We start from the raw sequence: 16099 nt of genomic DNA on the forward strand, positions 1-16099 counted from the left end.
TGTCCAAGTTTTATGTAGTTCTTCATCATTTTATGAGTGGAATTCCTATAGTTCTGTTCTTACTGTGATATAAAAGGCTCCTTTTGCCTCAGATTAATATCAGGCCCGGGAGTTGGACCTTTTGTTGAGAGATTTGGGCCTTTGAAGGAAAAACCTAACCACACGAGGCAAACTTTAGAAGTTATGCTTGGTCTGAAGCAGATTTTTCTTGGTTCTAGATTCCTAAGTTAGCTACATCCTGAAGGAGGCTACTCCTGGGGAGGAGGGGAACATGTCTTTGGCTAGTGCCTATCAGAAGAGGTGGGTACTATTTCAAAAGCCCTGAGGCAAGACAGTCCAAAAAGCTGCTGAGTGTCCTGGATGTTGAGGTTCAGTATTCTACAGAAAATGGGAACTGAGTCTAGGTGGATGGGAACACAGAAGAAACATCTAACATGGTGAACCAGGAGGCATTGGGGGGGGGTATTTATCCCCAAAAGGTGTAAAGATTGGGGATTATGTGGTGGACCAGGATATCTCATTTATGGTCTTCATGTCCTGGAAAATTCTGTGGGTTCCATACGACTTCTTTACTGCCCAGACGGGGCTTTGCATGGAGCGTTACAAGGAATAATTTCAATAGCCTAGTGATGGAAGGTTATCATGAGACTGTGTTTCCATACTGGGGTGACAGTGGGCTGTCGGTGAGTTCCCTGGAATGGAGACACCCCAGACTGGGGAGAAGCTTGTTGGCTGTGTGGGGGCCTGTAGCAGAGATTGTGGGAGGTGGGCAGCAGCAGGGCCCCTGACAGCGATTACAGAACAGGAGACCTAGTGTCATGGATACCACAAGAGCTTCTGGAATCTCAAGAGGGTCCAGAGATACAGGAGCTTGTGCAGCCTCAGAACCCCATCAACTCTCAAGGTCTTCATTAGAATCCTCAGAGCCCAGATACAAAGAGCTCGGGGCACGTGTTCATTTTCAGTTTGACTTGAGCCTGAGGTCCTTGGGTAAAGGCTGACCTCACAAGGGGGTTATGCCTGTGCCTAACCTTGCCCTACAAGGTGGTGCCTGCCCTCACAAGGAGGGTAGGGGGGGACACCTGCCCTCACAAAAAGGGCGCATTCTTGCTCCCGGTGGGTATCTGCTTTGCAGATTGGACAAGACCCTTGGGGGAGGGCTTTTAGTCAGGTGGTCTTGGATGCTCCTGGCTGAAATGTCCGAACTGACCATGGAACAAGAGTCCTTGGAGCAGAGGCTGGGAGGCTGGGGTTGTTCCCTTAGATGAGCCCTGGCGATCACTAGGGGGAGCTCTAGGCTCTCCTAAGATGGCAGGAACAGGACAATTTTATTTTATTTTATTTTTTTTGCTACAGCTATTAATTGCACCTGCCTCTTTTTTAAAAAATGAAATAAAATAATGGTTTTATCAATTCTTTGAGAATTTCATACAGTGTATTTTGATCATATTCACATACACACACCCAGCTCTTCACAGATGCTCTCTTACCTCCCTACCCATCCATGTTCTCACGCCCCTACCCCTCGCCCCCCTTTCCTTCAAGCCCCGCTGATGTTGGTCAACCTACTCCTGGTGTGAGACCTGCCCTGGAGTGTGCTCCATATGGCAGATGTCACTCCACGGAGGAAAGATGCCTTCCCTTCTCCCAGCAGCAACCAAATGCCAATAGCTCCTCACTTGAGGTGGAACTTCGTGCCTGCCTCTCCTTCTCCAACCCAGGATTTTGTCTGCCTTGAGCTTGGGCTTGCTTTCACAGACACTGTGTGTTCATACCTGCATCTGTCCTTTGGGTCTAGAAAACACCGTTTACTTGAAGTTATCCACCTCTGGCTCTGACAATGGTTCTGCTCCCTCTATTGTACAGATTCCTGAACCTTAGGAGAAGGACGTCCCATTTAGGGCTTAGCCACCGGAAGTCCCTTATAATTTGCACATTGAGCAGCTGTGGGTCTCTGTGTTAATTGTCATACACTACATGAAGAAGCCTTTCTGGTGAGGGGTGAGTGATGTCTAAATCTTAGGAATAGTTAGCAAGTCATTAGGAATTATTGTATTAACTATGTTCATTTAGCAGTAATAGTAGTAGGCTTTCTCCCTCTGGCCCATGACCTATCTAGCCACAAATCTGTGGCCTCGTTGACAGTGTCAGATATGAGTTCTATCTTGTGGAGTAGGCTTTCAATCCAGTAAAAGATAAGTGGTTGGTTATTCCTATGACCTCTGTGCTCCTACTGCACCAGTGGACATATATGGCCAGGGCGTCCATTACTCTTTTCTTCCTCCATTTTGGCACTTTTGGCCCCCAGAGTCCCCTAACAGTTCCTAAAGATCTTGAAGACAATGACTAATAAAGTAAGAAAGGCAGTCTGGGATCCCTGGCCCAGTGTTCGAAGCTTTTTGTATGATATCTAGAGAGGCCAAACATATAAAATGTATATAGTCAGGATGACTTGCCCCTCTGGACTCTCAAGGTTTAGATTAACTTACTTGTGTGTCATCTCAGCTAGCCTACATTGAAAGTAGGCAGGGTGTGTGGAAGCTCCCTGCATTATTTCCTATATAATTATTAGTTAGTACATTTGGTAATGGCCTTTTTCATTGCCTCTAGTAGACAGACACTCCTATGGCCTCAATGAATCCTTCCTCCTTCTTTGTCTACTTGGGTAGGCTGATGTGACCAATGGGTTTCCCTAGAGGGCACAGCAGCGGAGCCTGACTAGGCTGTATTTGCATTTCGAGACTAAATCTCATTTGCCCAGGAGTGTTCTTCAATGTAAGACTTCGAAGAACAGTCGTGGAACTTTTCCTGGTGCATGCAGCAGGTGGTCAAGAATGACACACGTCTTACCAGCCTAGGCCAAAGCCACAGTGAACCCTTTGAGATCTCTGGGGTAGGTGGAAGAGTTCTTTTGGATTCTATATAGGATTGGAGAGATGTGGGGAGAAGGATAGTCCTGAGGTCTTTATCAGTCACCTCTTGAAGGGAAAGATGTTTGCTCAGGGGAGGGGATTGCAGGTACGTGTTCTCTGAGCTCCCTATACAAGTGAGTGGTGATGAGAGGTTGTCTAGCTAGGGAGGGAGTGGTTAGGGAAAGCTCTGTGGATGAAGATGAGGGAAGGGATGGAGGAAGGAGGAAGAGGAGAGGTCTGAGAGAAGACACGAGCAGAGTTAAGTGAAGCCATGGCTGGTCTTGGAAAAGCTGGAGGCTGAGTGGGGCCATGTGTGAAGGAGGCACTACCAAAACTGACCTCTGGGGCTGAGGTCACCAACCATAAAATTATTTTCACTGAGACTTCATAACTGTAATTTTGCTGTTATGAATTGTAATGTAAATACCTGACATGCAGGTTATCATATGCAACCCCAAAAGGGTTGTGACTCACAGGTTGAGAACTGCTGATCTAGGAGAAAAAATGATCATGTGCATTCTGGCTACAAGCCTGATTCATTGCCATGTTGATAGCTAAATGTGAAAGGAATGCTATCTCTACATTGGCAGCATTCACAGTGCATGCCGGGGTTCTCCACTGGCCAGCTCTGGAGAGTCGGCCCTTTTCTTTCCCATGTCCCCATAGTTTCCCCTATCTATCCCGCTGCAGTTCCCCTAAAACTTACAGAACCACAGTAAAACTCACCAATTCCACTCCCCAGTACATATTCAAAAGGAGTGGGACAGGTGTGTACATGAATGATCACACCAGCGCTACTCACACCAGTTGAGAGGGAAGCAGCCTAGATGTATCTATCACTCAGCCGGGAAAGGGAGGAAGGTCCAGATGGGTGTGGCTCTCGGGATGAACCATAAATCTCAAGCTGAAGAAGCAGACTCAAAGGGTCAGATGTGGTCCTTCAAAACCCCAGAGGTAAATCCAGACACAGAAAACAGGTTAGTGTTTGCTTGGAGCTGGGAGAAAGACTTGAATGCCAACTTGATAAACGGGGTTTCTTTGGGGGCTGATGAAACGCTTTGCAGCTAGGCGAGAGTTATGACCTCACTCTGGGTCTAAATGCCGCTGAGGCCCACACTTACGAATGGTGCATTTGACGTGGTCTAAATTTACCTCAAAATATCTTAGCCTATAGCATCCTATTCTGTGATGCAGTTTAATATGTTCTACTGTGTCTTTGAGGCTCTAAGTTTTTCTCCTTATAAGCTCAGTATTTATTATGGGTTTCTACATCAGCTTTTCAGAGAGTTGATGAGCCTAGGCTGTCTTCTCATCCTCAAGACAGCGAATCAAATAAGCGAAAGTGTTCGCTGAGGACCATGTGCTAAAGGCTTAGTCCCCAGTGCAGCGCTAGTGGGAGGCTGTGGGACCTTTAAGAGGCGGGGCCTAGCGGGAGGCCGTCCAGCCATTGGAAGCTTAGCCACCAATGGGATAGTGAGAGCCCAGCCTCTTTCTTTTTCTTTGACTCCAGGTCCTGAAGGGAGCCTCTCCGCTCCATCACAGCCCCCCCCCCCAGACAACACAGGCAGCTGACCACAGGATGAAGCTTCCAAAACACATTAAACGTTTTCTCTGTATCTACTGATCACACCTGGTTTATGGTATAGTCATGGACGCTAACTAACACTGCAGAGCTTTGTTCTCCTCCACTATGGGCAACAGGAGCTTTGTGTTGGGGAATGCCTGGTATTCTTTTGTTATTTTAGTATATACTTTTTAAAAAATTATCATAGATTTGACCAGATTTTCTAGATTAAGCAATAAAAACATCCTTCCTGGAAAGTGAAACCAAACCAAAGCATTGTGGAGTCAAGGAACAACAGCAACAGAATCCCTATCTTTTCTAATTAGTATAAATATGTGTTTAAAAGTAACACCTAAAAGTTACCATTTATAATAACATCATAGCCCCAAATAATCGCAGCACGTATTTTAGATCTTAGGTATTTATTTTATAAGTGCTTCTGTGGCACATTACATAGACAGAGGTAGAAGAGGTACCTGATATTCACTCACTGTGAGGATCCAGCAGCAGAGGATGCATGGAAGAGTAAAAGCACATTTACAGTAGGGAAAAATCAAACTGACGCATTTGGAAACCATGATAAGGTGAAAGCATTCTTAAAAGCGGAGCTTCTGGGGGCTTGGGAGTGCTCAGTGGTAGAACACTTGCCCAGCATGTGCTGAGGCTTGTGGATTCTATCCCCAGCACACCCCCAAATTTGGATAGCTATTCATCCATTTGTTCATCCCCCCACCACCACCACACACACACATACACATCCTAGTGCTGAACAACACACAGGGCCTTGCTCACACCAGGCAAGCACACTGCATCTTTCTTGACCTGCAGTACAGTGGGGTGGGGTCTCAGTGTAACCAAGACGCTCACGGGCAGCGTTGCTACCCACAGTTAAGAGAAGCTTCTGTTCCACTGACAAGCTCATGTCCATGTTCAGGACATGGCACACAATTATCACCAGTCCACAGGCTGGTGAGCACCCCATCTTAGCCACGGTCACTGAGAACCCGCACTACAATCCCCGCTATGAGGACAGCAACAGAAAGAGTCAGAGCCATCCCACGATAGATGATCAGCTGTCTCCCCGTCAGACCTCCCCGACGGTGGGCACCGCATGCTGGCTGCTTTCTTCTACTACCAGCTGGCCAGCCTGGCTCTCCGGTCTGATGATATCAGGCAAAATCACTCCATCAACAACTTCTCTTTCCAAGACGGGCAGATCTGTTTGAAGACAGCGGTGGAACATTCATTTTGTCACCGTGGTATTAAAAAATGATCCTCAGTTATCAGTTAGTGAACGTGAAATGACATAAGAAACATTTAACAGGAGCGTTCTGAGTTGGCCTGGCAAATTATGGCGGAGATAGATGTTATTGTCACGAGAGCAGAAACTCATAAACTCATCCTCTCTGGACAGCTGAGCTTCAGACTTTATAAAAGCAGAAATAGAATGATAAAGAGAGTGGACCATTACCTGCTGGCATGGGTATTGTCTCCTTGTTGCTTTTTAGCCCAGCTCGAACTTGTGCCTAAAAACAAGGCTGCATGAGTAAATGAGGTAGAAATCAAGTCGAGCTGTAGCTCTCTGTTAAAGCTTCGATTTAAAGCTAGTGCTGAAAGGCTGTAATATCAGCAGCAGCCTTTCTTGGTCATGAAAATGTCACGCGACAACACCAGAAAATGGCTGATCTCCCAGGGCCCCACTGGCAGCAGTAACAGAAAAGCTGAGGGGTTAACATGTTTGCACTTATGTCTTTAGTGTCTCCAGATATGAATAACAGAACCAATCTAAGGTAAGTGACATCACCATCTAAAAGCTAGTTTACTGACCAAGTCAATATCACTTTTTTTCCAATTATGTGTATGGGTGTTTTTGCTTGCATGTCTGTGGGCCATGTCATGCAGTTTCCATGGAGGCCAGAAGAGGGCATTAGATGCCCTGGAACTGGAGTTACAGGCAGTTGCCAGCTGCCTTGTGGGTGCTGGGAGCCAAAGAGGGATTCTCGGGAAGAACAGTCAGTTCTCTTTACTGAGCCATCTATCTCTCCAGCCCCCAGGTCAACAGTCGGTATATTCTATTCCCTCAACAAATCATTATGAACTTAAGAAACACACAAAACATGACCATTAGGCAAAGCCAAAGGGCTCAGAAATCTAAAGGGTGACAGCCAGAATCCCTGAACCAGCCCCCTCTCCTCCCTCCTTATTAAGGGTTCTTCCTTCTGGCTACCCACCTGTCTTACATCAGGCCTCACCACAGTGAGATGAGCACAGTCTCTGCTCACACACTCACATGGGTCACCACCCCTGCCCACATGTCCCACAAATCACAAATATTTAACACATTACTTCTTTGTAAGAATGGATCAATAAAAAGTTCAAATGAAGCCTTAAAAAGAGCTAATCAGTATAAACAGGAAACTATTTTTTCTAACTCTATTTACAGAAAAACAAAAATATATTGAGGCCAATTTCTGTTTCCTTTTCTGGCTAAGAGGAACCATCTTTCTGTCTCTCTTCAGCTTCCCACATAGTCAGTGTGGTTCATGATGTGTTGTCTGTCTAGAAACTGGTGGGATTTTATTTATCATTTTACCAAGAAAGATGCCTTGTCAGCCATGGGATCCAGTGCCTTGTCAGCCATGGGATCCAATGCCTTGTCAGCCATGGGATCCAGTGCCTTGTCAGCCATGGATCCAGTGCCTTGTCAGCCATGGGATCCAGTGCCTTGTCAGCCATGGGATCCAGTGCCTGTCAGCCATGGGATCCAGTGCCTGTCAGCCATGGGATCCAGTGCCTTGTCAGCCATGGGATCCAGTGCCTTGTCAGCCATGGGATCCAGTGCCTTGTCAGCCATGGGATCCAGTGCCTGTCAGCCATGGGATCCAGTGCCTGTCAGCCATGGGATCCAGTGCCTTGTCAGCCATGGGATCCAATGCCTTGTCAGCCATGGGATCAAGTGCCTTGTCAGTCATGGAATCAAGTGCCTTGTCAACCATGGGATCCAATGCCTTGTCAACCATGGGATCAAGTGTTGATGTGATTTAAAATGACACGGAGACTGTTACCTGCTCTGCAACTCTATTCCAGTCTGTCCTCATGATGTAGATTAAATATGAGAGGGCCTGGGAGAAAACACAGACTACCAGTCCGGACCAGAGGCCTGTGGGTGCAAAATGAACATCAGGGCCATCAATTCCGTTCCCATGATCATCAAAATGCTCCCTTGATAACTCATACTCAGTGGAGCAAACTTTCAGTTAAATTAACTTCTCAAAAATTTTAGATAAACATGAAGCAGAGAAGACTGAAGTCTGTCACCGAGCTGTTAGAGATGCCGAAAGACAGATGATGAGCAAAAAAACAAACTGGAAATTTAAAAAGTGGTGGATGTGTGTGGCAGGCACTCTCTGGTCGTTAATGATGACCCGCAGAGCAGTCCGAATGAGTGGCCGGGTGTCTTCTGAGGTGGAGACCTGAACCAGCCTAGGGAAGGTCCAGGCCTGCAGTACAGACTAAAGCCAGAGGAGCATGCTACAGGGAGATGCCAGCTTGGGAGCCCCTTGAGCAGAGAGGCCAGGTAGGAAGTGACAGTGTTGGAGAAGGCCACGGAGACATGTAAGCCACAGAAAAGTCCAGGGTTCCTGTTTATCCATGGTAATCAGGACCCACGAAAGGGTTTCAGACTGGTATCTGCATGGATGGATGTGAGATCTGGGTTTTTTTTTGTTTTGTTTTTTGTTTGTTTGTTTTTTCGAAGACAGGGTTTCTCTGTGTAGATTTGGAGCCTATCCTGTAACTTGCTCTGTAGACCAGGCTGGCCTCAAACTCACAGAGATCCGCCTGTCTCTGCTTCCTGAGTGCTGGGATTAAAGGTATGCACTACCACTACTGCCCAGATTGAGATCTGGTAATTTTAAATTTTATTTGAAGCCAGGCATGGTGGCTCATGCCTGCAATCCCAGCATTCAAGAGGCTGAAGCAGGAAGATAATGGTTCAAGGCTAGCCCAGGATTCCAAGTGAGTTCCAAGCCAGTCTGAAATACAGAGTGAGAGTGTTGAGGAAGAAGAGGAGGAGGAGAAGGAGGAGGAAGGAAGGAAGGAAGGAAGGAAGGAAGGAAGGAAGGAAGGAAGGAGGATAGGAAGGGGGAAGGGGGGAAGGGAGGGAGGAAAGAAGTAGCTTGCTTGGAAGACATTCCTCTAACTGTTACATGAAAATATGGAGAGCTGGGAATGCAGAGGTGGCTCAGGGGTTAAGAGCACTCCCGCTCTGGCAGAGGACCCAGGTTTGGTTCCTAGCACCCATATGATACTTCACAACTGTCTACAACTCCCATTCTAAGACTGTCTAAGACCCCAAGAGAGCTCTATAAGAGAATATGTATGAGAAGAAACTCTTTCTTAAAGATTTTTATTTTATTTTATGTATATCAGTGTTTTGTCTGTATGTGACTGCACCATGTATGTGCAGTGCCTGGAGAAGACAGAAGAGGGTGCTAAATCCCTCTAGAACTGGAGTTATATACAGCTGGTTGTGAGCTGCCATATGGGTTCTGGGAGCCAGACCAGGGTCCTCTGTCAGAACAGCAACTGCTCTTAACCTCTGGGCCATCTCTCCAGCCCCGGAAGAAACTATTTTTAATCACTTGAAAGTCACCACTTCCGTGTCAACAGTCACCGCAGAGCAAGCTGTGCAGAGTTGGAATGTGCTGTCAGTTGGGACATAGCCTCCCGATTCATTCATCAGCCATTGCTGACATTGATTCTCACATTTACTCCTGCGAAGACATTAGGCGGAGGCTGGGGAGATCCTTACAGCTGAGATGTAGATGGGATGACAGTGTAAATCCTTAGATGTCGAGATTCCATTTCTAGGAACTGATCCTAAAGCAAGGTTCAGGATCATGTGATTGGTGCATATGTGTTGAGTGCTCCTCACTCCACGGTTTATAAACAGGAGCCTTTCAAACGCCCCCTCCCGGAGAGGCGGCGAAGAGGCAGCACATAGTGCATCTCCTCTGCCAGCTGTAATTTCGAGTTTTGCAAAGAAATGGGACAAAGTAAAATTTGTTACATGATAAAAAAATGTGCTGGTTCGACAGAATGGGAAGAATGATTTCCACACATATTGGGGCAGTCATGCATCTCTCTAATTAGACTTTAAAAAACAGTTCTAAGGATGTAGCCCAGGGCATCATGCATGGTAGGCATCCCCAGATCCACCTGCACTATTTTAAATGTGAAATAAAATTCATTGCTACTAAAAAAAGTATAGAAAATAAAACCGTGAATGAATACATAAAACACATATACAACTTTAAAATTACTTTGCACAATTATAAACATTTTGAACCTCAAAATAAAACATTTCTAATAATTATGTGGTTTATTCATGCTGACACAATAAAAAGTCCAAACAGAAACTGACTGCTCTCAGGTGCATAAACTTCTTTAAAAATCCGAGGTTAAAATAGCTTCATGGGAGAATTCCACAAAATGCTTACAAAAATAGATAAATCTTATTTAACTTGCATTGGGGAATACAAAACTTATTTTATGAAGTAAGCATTGTATATAAGTAATGCTATTAATAGTATGCTCTGACAAGGGCTGAGGCTGCGTCTCAGGAGCAGAATGCTTGCCTAGCTCTTGCAAGGCCATGGGCTCAAGCATGCACCACACCAACAAAAATATACAAAAAAGAAAACTACAGTGAATTTCAAAATCCATATAAATAGTAACTTAAAAGTCTAGCAGTTCAATTAGTACATCATAATCAGGATGGTTATAAGGGAGACCCACCTTCTTATTTGACCTAAGGCTAAAAATTACAGAATTGTTTCCACAGGCACCAAAACAGCATTTGGCAAATCCTCAGACATTTTTGTTAAAAGCATTCCATAAAACAGATTCCACAGTCAATTCTTTTACATTTTAATTTATTATTTGTATATATGTAATTGTGTATGATTATGTGTGCATAATTGTGTGTGATTATGTGTATATGTAATTGTGTATGTATGGTTGTATGCTTATGATTATGTTCAAACAGTGGTGTATGATTGTGTGCATGTATGATTGTATATGTATGATTATGTGTGTATGTAATTATGTTTGTGTGTAATTGTGCATGTATGGTTGTGTATGTATATGATTGTATGCATACATGTATAGTATATATGATTGTGTGCGTATGTGACCATGTGTGGTGGATATGGGTTACGATGTACATGTGAGAGTGTGGGCACACGTGCCATGAGGTCAGATGTCAACTTCCAGGAGTTAGTTCTCTCCTTTCACAGTGGATTGAACAGGGGACTGAACAAGGTCATGAGCTCGTGGCAAGTGCTTCTACCAATGAATCACCTCACCAGCCTCCACAGACACTTCTTAAACATGATTTAAAGCCATAGGCACACGTGCACACTGCAGCCCGCAATCCATCATGCCCTTCAGTGGAGAAACACTAGGAGCGTCCTCTCACTCCTGCGGCAGCAGGCCGCGTGCAGGAACGCCTCCCTGTCCACAGAACAAGTTTCCAGTCAGCTGCTTTACCCCTCAGGTGACTGATTTTACTACACCAGTGAGATCGATGGTCACTAAGGAAGCAGACACATACCTATTATTCCAAGTTTAGCAGCAAACATCAGAGATACTCCGATAGGAAAACCAAACCCGTAGTAACCAATGGCGTTCAGGATAGCGCCTATCTTTTGTTTTCCGGTACCTCTCAGGACCCCGCCACAGGTGCCCTGCAGGGAGGAAGCCAACAGTAAGAAGAGCCGGACAACAATGACCTTAAGTTCACACCACAAACAGCAGTTGTTCATACTAAGAATAAGCCTCCAGGGATGGCTCCGGGATGTAGCCAGAGGGTCTTTAAACATCCGCAGGTCCACAGAAGACCAGCCCAGGAGAGACCCTCTAGTGGTCAGAGTTAGCCCACCACTACCCAACCTGCCTGGACATATCCAGCAGTCACCATGCCGTTTGGCCAGCACATCACTCTAGACACTCAGATGAGAGCCAGGCAAGGACCCTTGACGGACACGCAGACATTAAATCACAGACATGCAACTTTCAGATGAATAGGCTGGGAACGTTTTCCACACGTATCAGAGTGAAATCACTGAATACTTACCGCAAGCGCATCAAACAGATGAAATGGAGCAAAGACGGGCATCACTTGACTCACAAGGGAAATTATGTCCCTGTTCAGGAGGAGGCAGTAGTCAGTGACACATCTGAGTCAGTAAGATGGCTCTGCGGACAAAGGTGCTTTCGGCTAAGCCTGATGACCTGAGTTCCATCCCCAGGATTCACATGGTAGAAGGGGAATCAACACCCATCAGTTGCCTGCTGACTTCCCCACACATACTATGGCATGTACATTTATGAGAATGTGTGCATGTCCGTGCACGCACACTATTTTTTTTAAATCACAAGCGTAGCAATTTAGTGCAAACATTACATTTTAAGTATATGATAAAACCATACTAATTCAAATTTTATTAATTTATAGTTTCTGACACTATAAAGGATTTTTCTTCTTTTAAAAAGATATTTATTTTGAGACAGAGTCTCATTAAGTTGTACAAGGCAAGCTGGCCTTGAACTTGTGATCTTCCTGTCCCTGCTTCCTGAATAACTGCACTTACAGGTCTATTCCACCAGGCCAGGCTGATAATGGTTTATTTTACTCAACAGACAATTTCTTATACATAAATAATTATGTAATTATTGTTACAGAAAACACAATAAAAGTATAAGATTGAGTCTATGACTTTTGCAAACACGACCTCAGATGAGGGGATGGCCACCATCCCTATAAGGTGTGCTGTCCTGTAAGGTGCCTGTCAGGGGGTGAGACTAGCCCATATGCTTTCTTCCATTTCTCAGAGCAAAGCCGCACTCAGGTCTGATGAATGGCGTGGGTACTGGAAGAGGGGAGTGATTTGCACGGGTTGGCATCCTTCACCCTTACTTCTCATCTGTGCCCACCTCTCCTTCCTGGCTGTGCTACGAGCCTTCCTGTGAAGTGAAGGGCAATGCCCCCTCATAACCAGAAGAATGCAGTGAAAAAATCCTAAGAGCAAAGACGGTTTCTGGACGTCCACCTACTTGTCATTGGTGAATATGTAGCCAACCACATCCTTCAAGGCCGCCAGCAGAATTCCCACCAGGAGCGCACAGACACCTGGGAAATACAGACGGAGTCACAGGAAGCAACAGTTCTCCTGAATGTGACAAAGCTTCCCATGGGAGATTTGCATGAGTCATCTGAGAAACGTAAGGATGCAGCTGGGTGCAAGGACATGCACCTGCAGACCCAGCTATGTGGGAAGTTGAGGCAGAAGGATTGCTTAAATTTGTGACCTGGGCATTCAGAACCAGCCTGGGCAATGTGGTGAAACCATGTCACAAAATCAGCGCTACAGTGTAAATAGTAATTCTTTTTTACTCTATAAGAAAAAGCCAACTAAGATCTGCTGTCTTAGGTTCCTTCTAAGGGAGTCTGTTCCTCAGAGTAGAACCCTCGGGAACATGAGGATTACATTTTGAATGTTTTTGTCCCTCTGGTACTCAGGGTGAAATTTCACTCCCAACGTAGAAGGGGAGTGACTGGATCACCAGGGCGGTGCTGAGGCATGCGTGGTGTGGGTGGGGGGGGGGTGTGTGGGTGGTGTGTGGGGGGGTTCTTAGGTTCCAGCCGACAATGTTAATGTCATCGAGCTTTATTTTTTTTTTTTTTTTTTTTTTTTTTTTTTTTTTTTTTTTTTTTTCTGTTTTTATTTTTCTTACTTTTTTTTTTTCTTTTTTTTTTGGTATTTGGTATTGATCATTTTTTTATTGGATTCCAGTGGTGTGTGTGTGTGTGTGTGTGGTGTGTGTGTGTGTGTGTGTTGTTCTAAAAGGGCCTGACTGGGGACCCCCCACCTTTTCCACTTCCTTCTCTTCCATCACAAGAGTTCACATGGCTCTTCCCTTCAAGACAATCAAACATGAAGCAGATCTTGGAAGCTGAGAGCTGACTTCACCAGATAACCAGACCTGGTAGTACCAAGATCCAGGGCTTGATCAGCCCTAAAAGCTGTGAGAAGTAAGCTTTGCTCTTAACAAATTTACCCATCTCAGATATTCAGCTCAGACAATACACTAAATTCAGTATGGACGCCACAGATATTGCTCACCAGCACACAGAAGAACCGTGGTACAGGAACATCGGGCCTGCTCAGCATTCCCTGCCCCCAGGGCATTGCCCACTGCGGACACTGGCAGCCACACCGAAGCCAAAGGGCACCTGGGGGTGAGCAATCATAGAAACCTGAATGTTAAAGCAGTAGCATCCAACCATGTGGAGACTTCAGACAGACTTTACAATCTAGGTTCTAGAAAGTTCTTACTACATCCGAGCCGTGTGACTAGAAACAGATGGCTCACCCGCCTTGAAACCCGATTTCTTCACTAGTAAGTGGTACAGTGCACCCCTTAGAGCCTTAATCCAAGCAAGCCAGAGCAGAGCTGGATTCGGTGGGGGTAGGGGTGGGGTCAGAGGGGAAGAGGGACTTCCTTTACTAGCAAACACACAAACACTATCACAACTTAGTTTAAAATACAACCTACAAGGTCAGATTTAGGGTATATTTATCTATATACAACAGGTAAATAATTTCTAAAAGTTGAAGGAACTATGTGAAAACCACCTAGAACTTTTACTGCAGAACTCAGTGAAGGCTCGTGAAAGCGAACTCTCTAACTTCCTGAGAGTGGGATAGACAAACAGAACTGTCAACGTGATGAGATCTAGAGCAACCTGGGAAACCAGACTCTGAGCATGTCTGTGGGGAAAAGATCTATCTGCCGTGGGTGGCACCATTCCTTAGACTGGGTCCCCAGACTGTGTAAAAGGAGAAAGTTTTGGCTGAGTGTGGTGGTGCACGCTTTAATCCCAGCACTCGGGAGGCAGAGGCAGGAAGATCTCTGTGAGTTGGAGGCCAGCCTGGGCTACAGAGTGAGTTCCAGGCCAGTGCAGGCAACATAAGACCTGTCTCAAAAATAAGTGAACAGAGGGAAGAAAGGAGGGGAGGAGGGAAGGAGGAGTTGAGCACACGCGTTCATCACTGTATACGTCTCAGTTGTAGTATGACCAGCTGCCTCGAGCTCCTGCCCTTGGGACTTCTCTGCCACGATGGACTGCACCCCGAAACAAAAACTGTAGCCAAATTCATTCTTTCTCCCTTAGGTTGCTCTTGTTGGGGTAGTCTATCACAGCAACTAGACTCCCTTCAACTTCAAGTACCAAAGTTTGATTTTTTTAATTCTTGGTTATAGAAACCCCAAGCTCTGTTTCTGTGCTCTTCTTTCTCCTCCTTCTCCTCTTCTTCATGTTTTTTTGCTGCTCTTGTTTGAGACAGGGTTTCTCTGTGTAGCCTGACTGTCCTGAACCTCTCTCTGTAGACCAGGCTGTCCTCGAACTCACAGAGATCCGCCTGCCTCTGCCCCCCCCCAATGCCGGAATTAAAGGCGTGCGCCACTTCCTGGCTGTTTCTGTGCTTCTTAAACAGACCATCAGCGAACCTTCAGCGTCATCTCTGAATCCTAAATGATCACCTCACGACCTGGCGCTGCCCTTCAACTCTGTGGGCAGCCCTGGCTACACAGACAGTTTTCGTTTGGGCTGCGTCTGCTTTGATAATTTACACGCCAGCTCTCGCGTCTCATCTCTACTGGAAGCACCGTCTCCTGGCAGCTGTCTAGTTTCTTATCATGTTGAAAATTAACTTGGGTTGGTAGAGTTATATATTAATTTTTAAGATTACTAACTTGAAAATGGAGTCGGGGAGATGGCTTAGCAGGTGAGTTCAAATCCCCGGCACCCATGTGAAAAGCCAGTCATGACCGTGCAAGCCCGGAACCTCAGCACTGCAGGGCAGGGAAAGGGACGAGAGGGTCGCTGCAGCTTGCTGGCCACGGGCCACCAGCTTGGCCCCAGGTTTGGGGGGAGGCCCTGGCTCAAGATAGAGAGTGAAAGAGTGGGACACCTGACGTTTCTCCCTGGCCTTCATGTGTCTGCACCTGCACACATGCACACATAGGACACACACACACACACACACACACACATACACACACACACACTTTTTAAAATAGGCCTGGCTGCACAGGAATATGTAGGATTTGTGCCCAAGTCTGCATAACCATCTTTTAGTTGGAGACAAATGAGCAACATGAAGAGTTCACAAGGAAACACATTTTCTTGTACAAGTGATTTGTGCTAACACAGGGTGAAATTTACAAATAAAAATAAAAAACAAGCCTCAGGCTAAATGGAATAAAATGTTTATAAATACATATTGGATATTCTAAGAAACAGATGAATATCCAGCTCATGTAGCTCCCTCCTCCACCTAAATACAACTAGTAGAGCGTTCAACTGTACACCTCACTAACACTAGACTAGTAGAGCATGTATTTGCACACCTCACTAACACTAGACTAGTAGAGCATGTATTTGCACACCTCACTAACACTAGACTAGTAGAGCATGTATTTGCACACCTCACTAACACTAGACTAGTAGAGCATGTATTTGCACACCTCACTAACACTAGACCAGTAGAGTGTG

General features: G+C 45.6%; 1 protein-coding gene across 1 annotated transcript in view; it reads right to left on the bottom strand.

The window, feature by feature from the left end:
* Positions 1–4879: 4879 nt before the first annotated feature.
* The window catches only part of LOC114683283 (multidrug and toxin extrusion protein 2-like), a 47366-nt gene continuing 36146 nt past the window's right edge, over positions 4880–16099 (bottom strand). The window contains 9 exon segments of the mRNA XM_028857512.2: positions 4880–5566; positions 5569–5694; positions 5948–6002; positions 7542–7636; positions 11093–11225; positions 11615–11684; positions 12595–12670; positions 13665–13737; positions 13739–13774. Of these exon segments, the coding sequence (XP_028713345.1) occupies positions 5460–5566; positions 5569–5694; positions 5948–6002; positions 7542–7636; positions 11093–11225; positions 11615–11684; positions 12595–12670; positions 13665–13737; positions 13739–13774 (771 nt within the window). The 3' untranslated portion in view covers positions 4880–5459.

The sequence above is a fragment of the Peromyscus leucopus genome, chromosome 8b, assembly GCF_004664715.2.
Source record: "Peromyscus leucopus breed LL Stock chromosome 8b, UCI_PerLeu_2.1, whole genome shotgun sequence".
NCBI lineage: Eukaryota > Metazoa > Chordata > Mammalia > Rodentia > Cricetidae > Peromyscus > Peromyscus leucopus.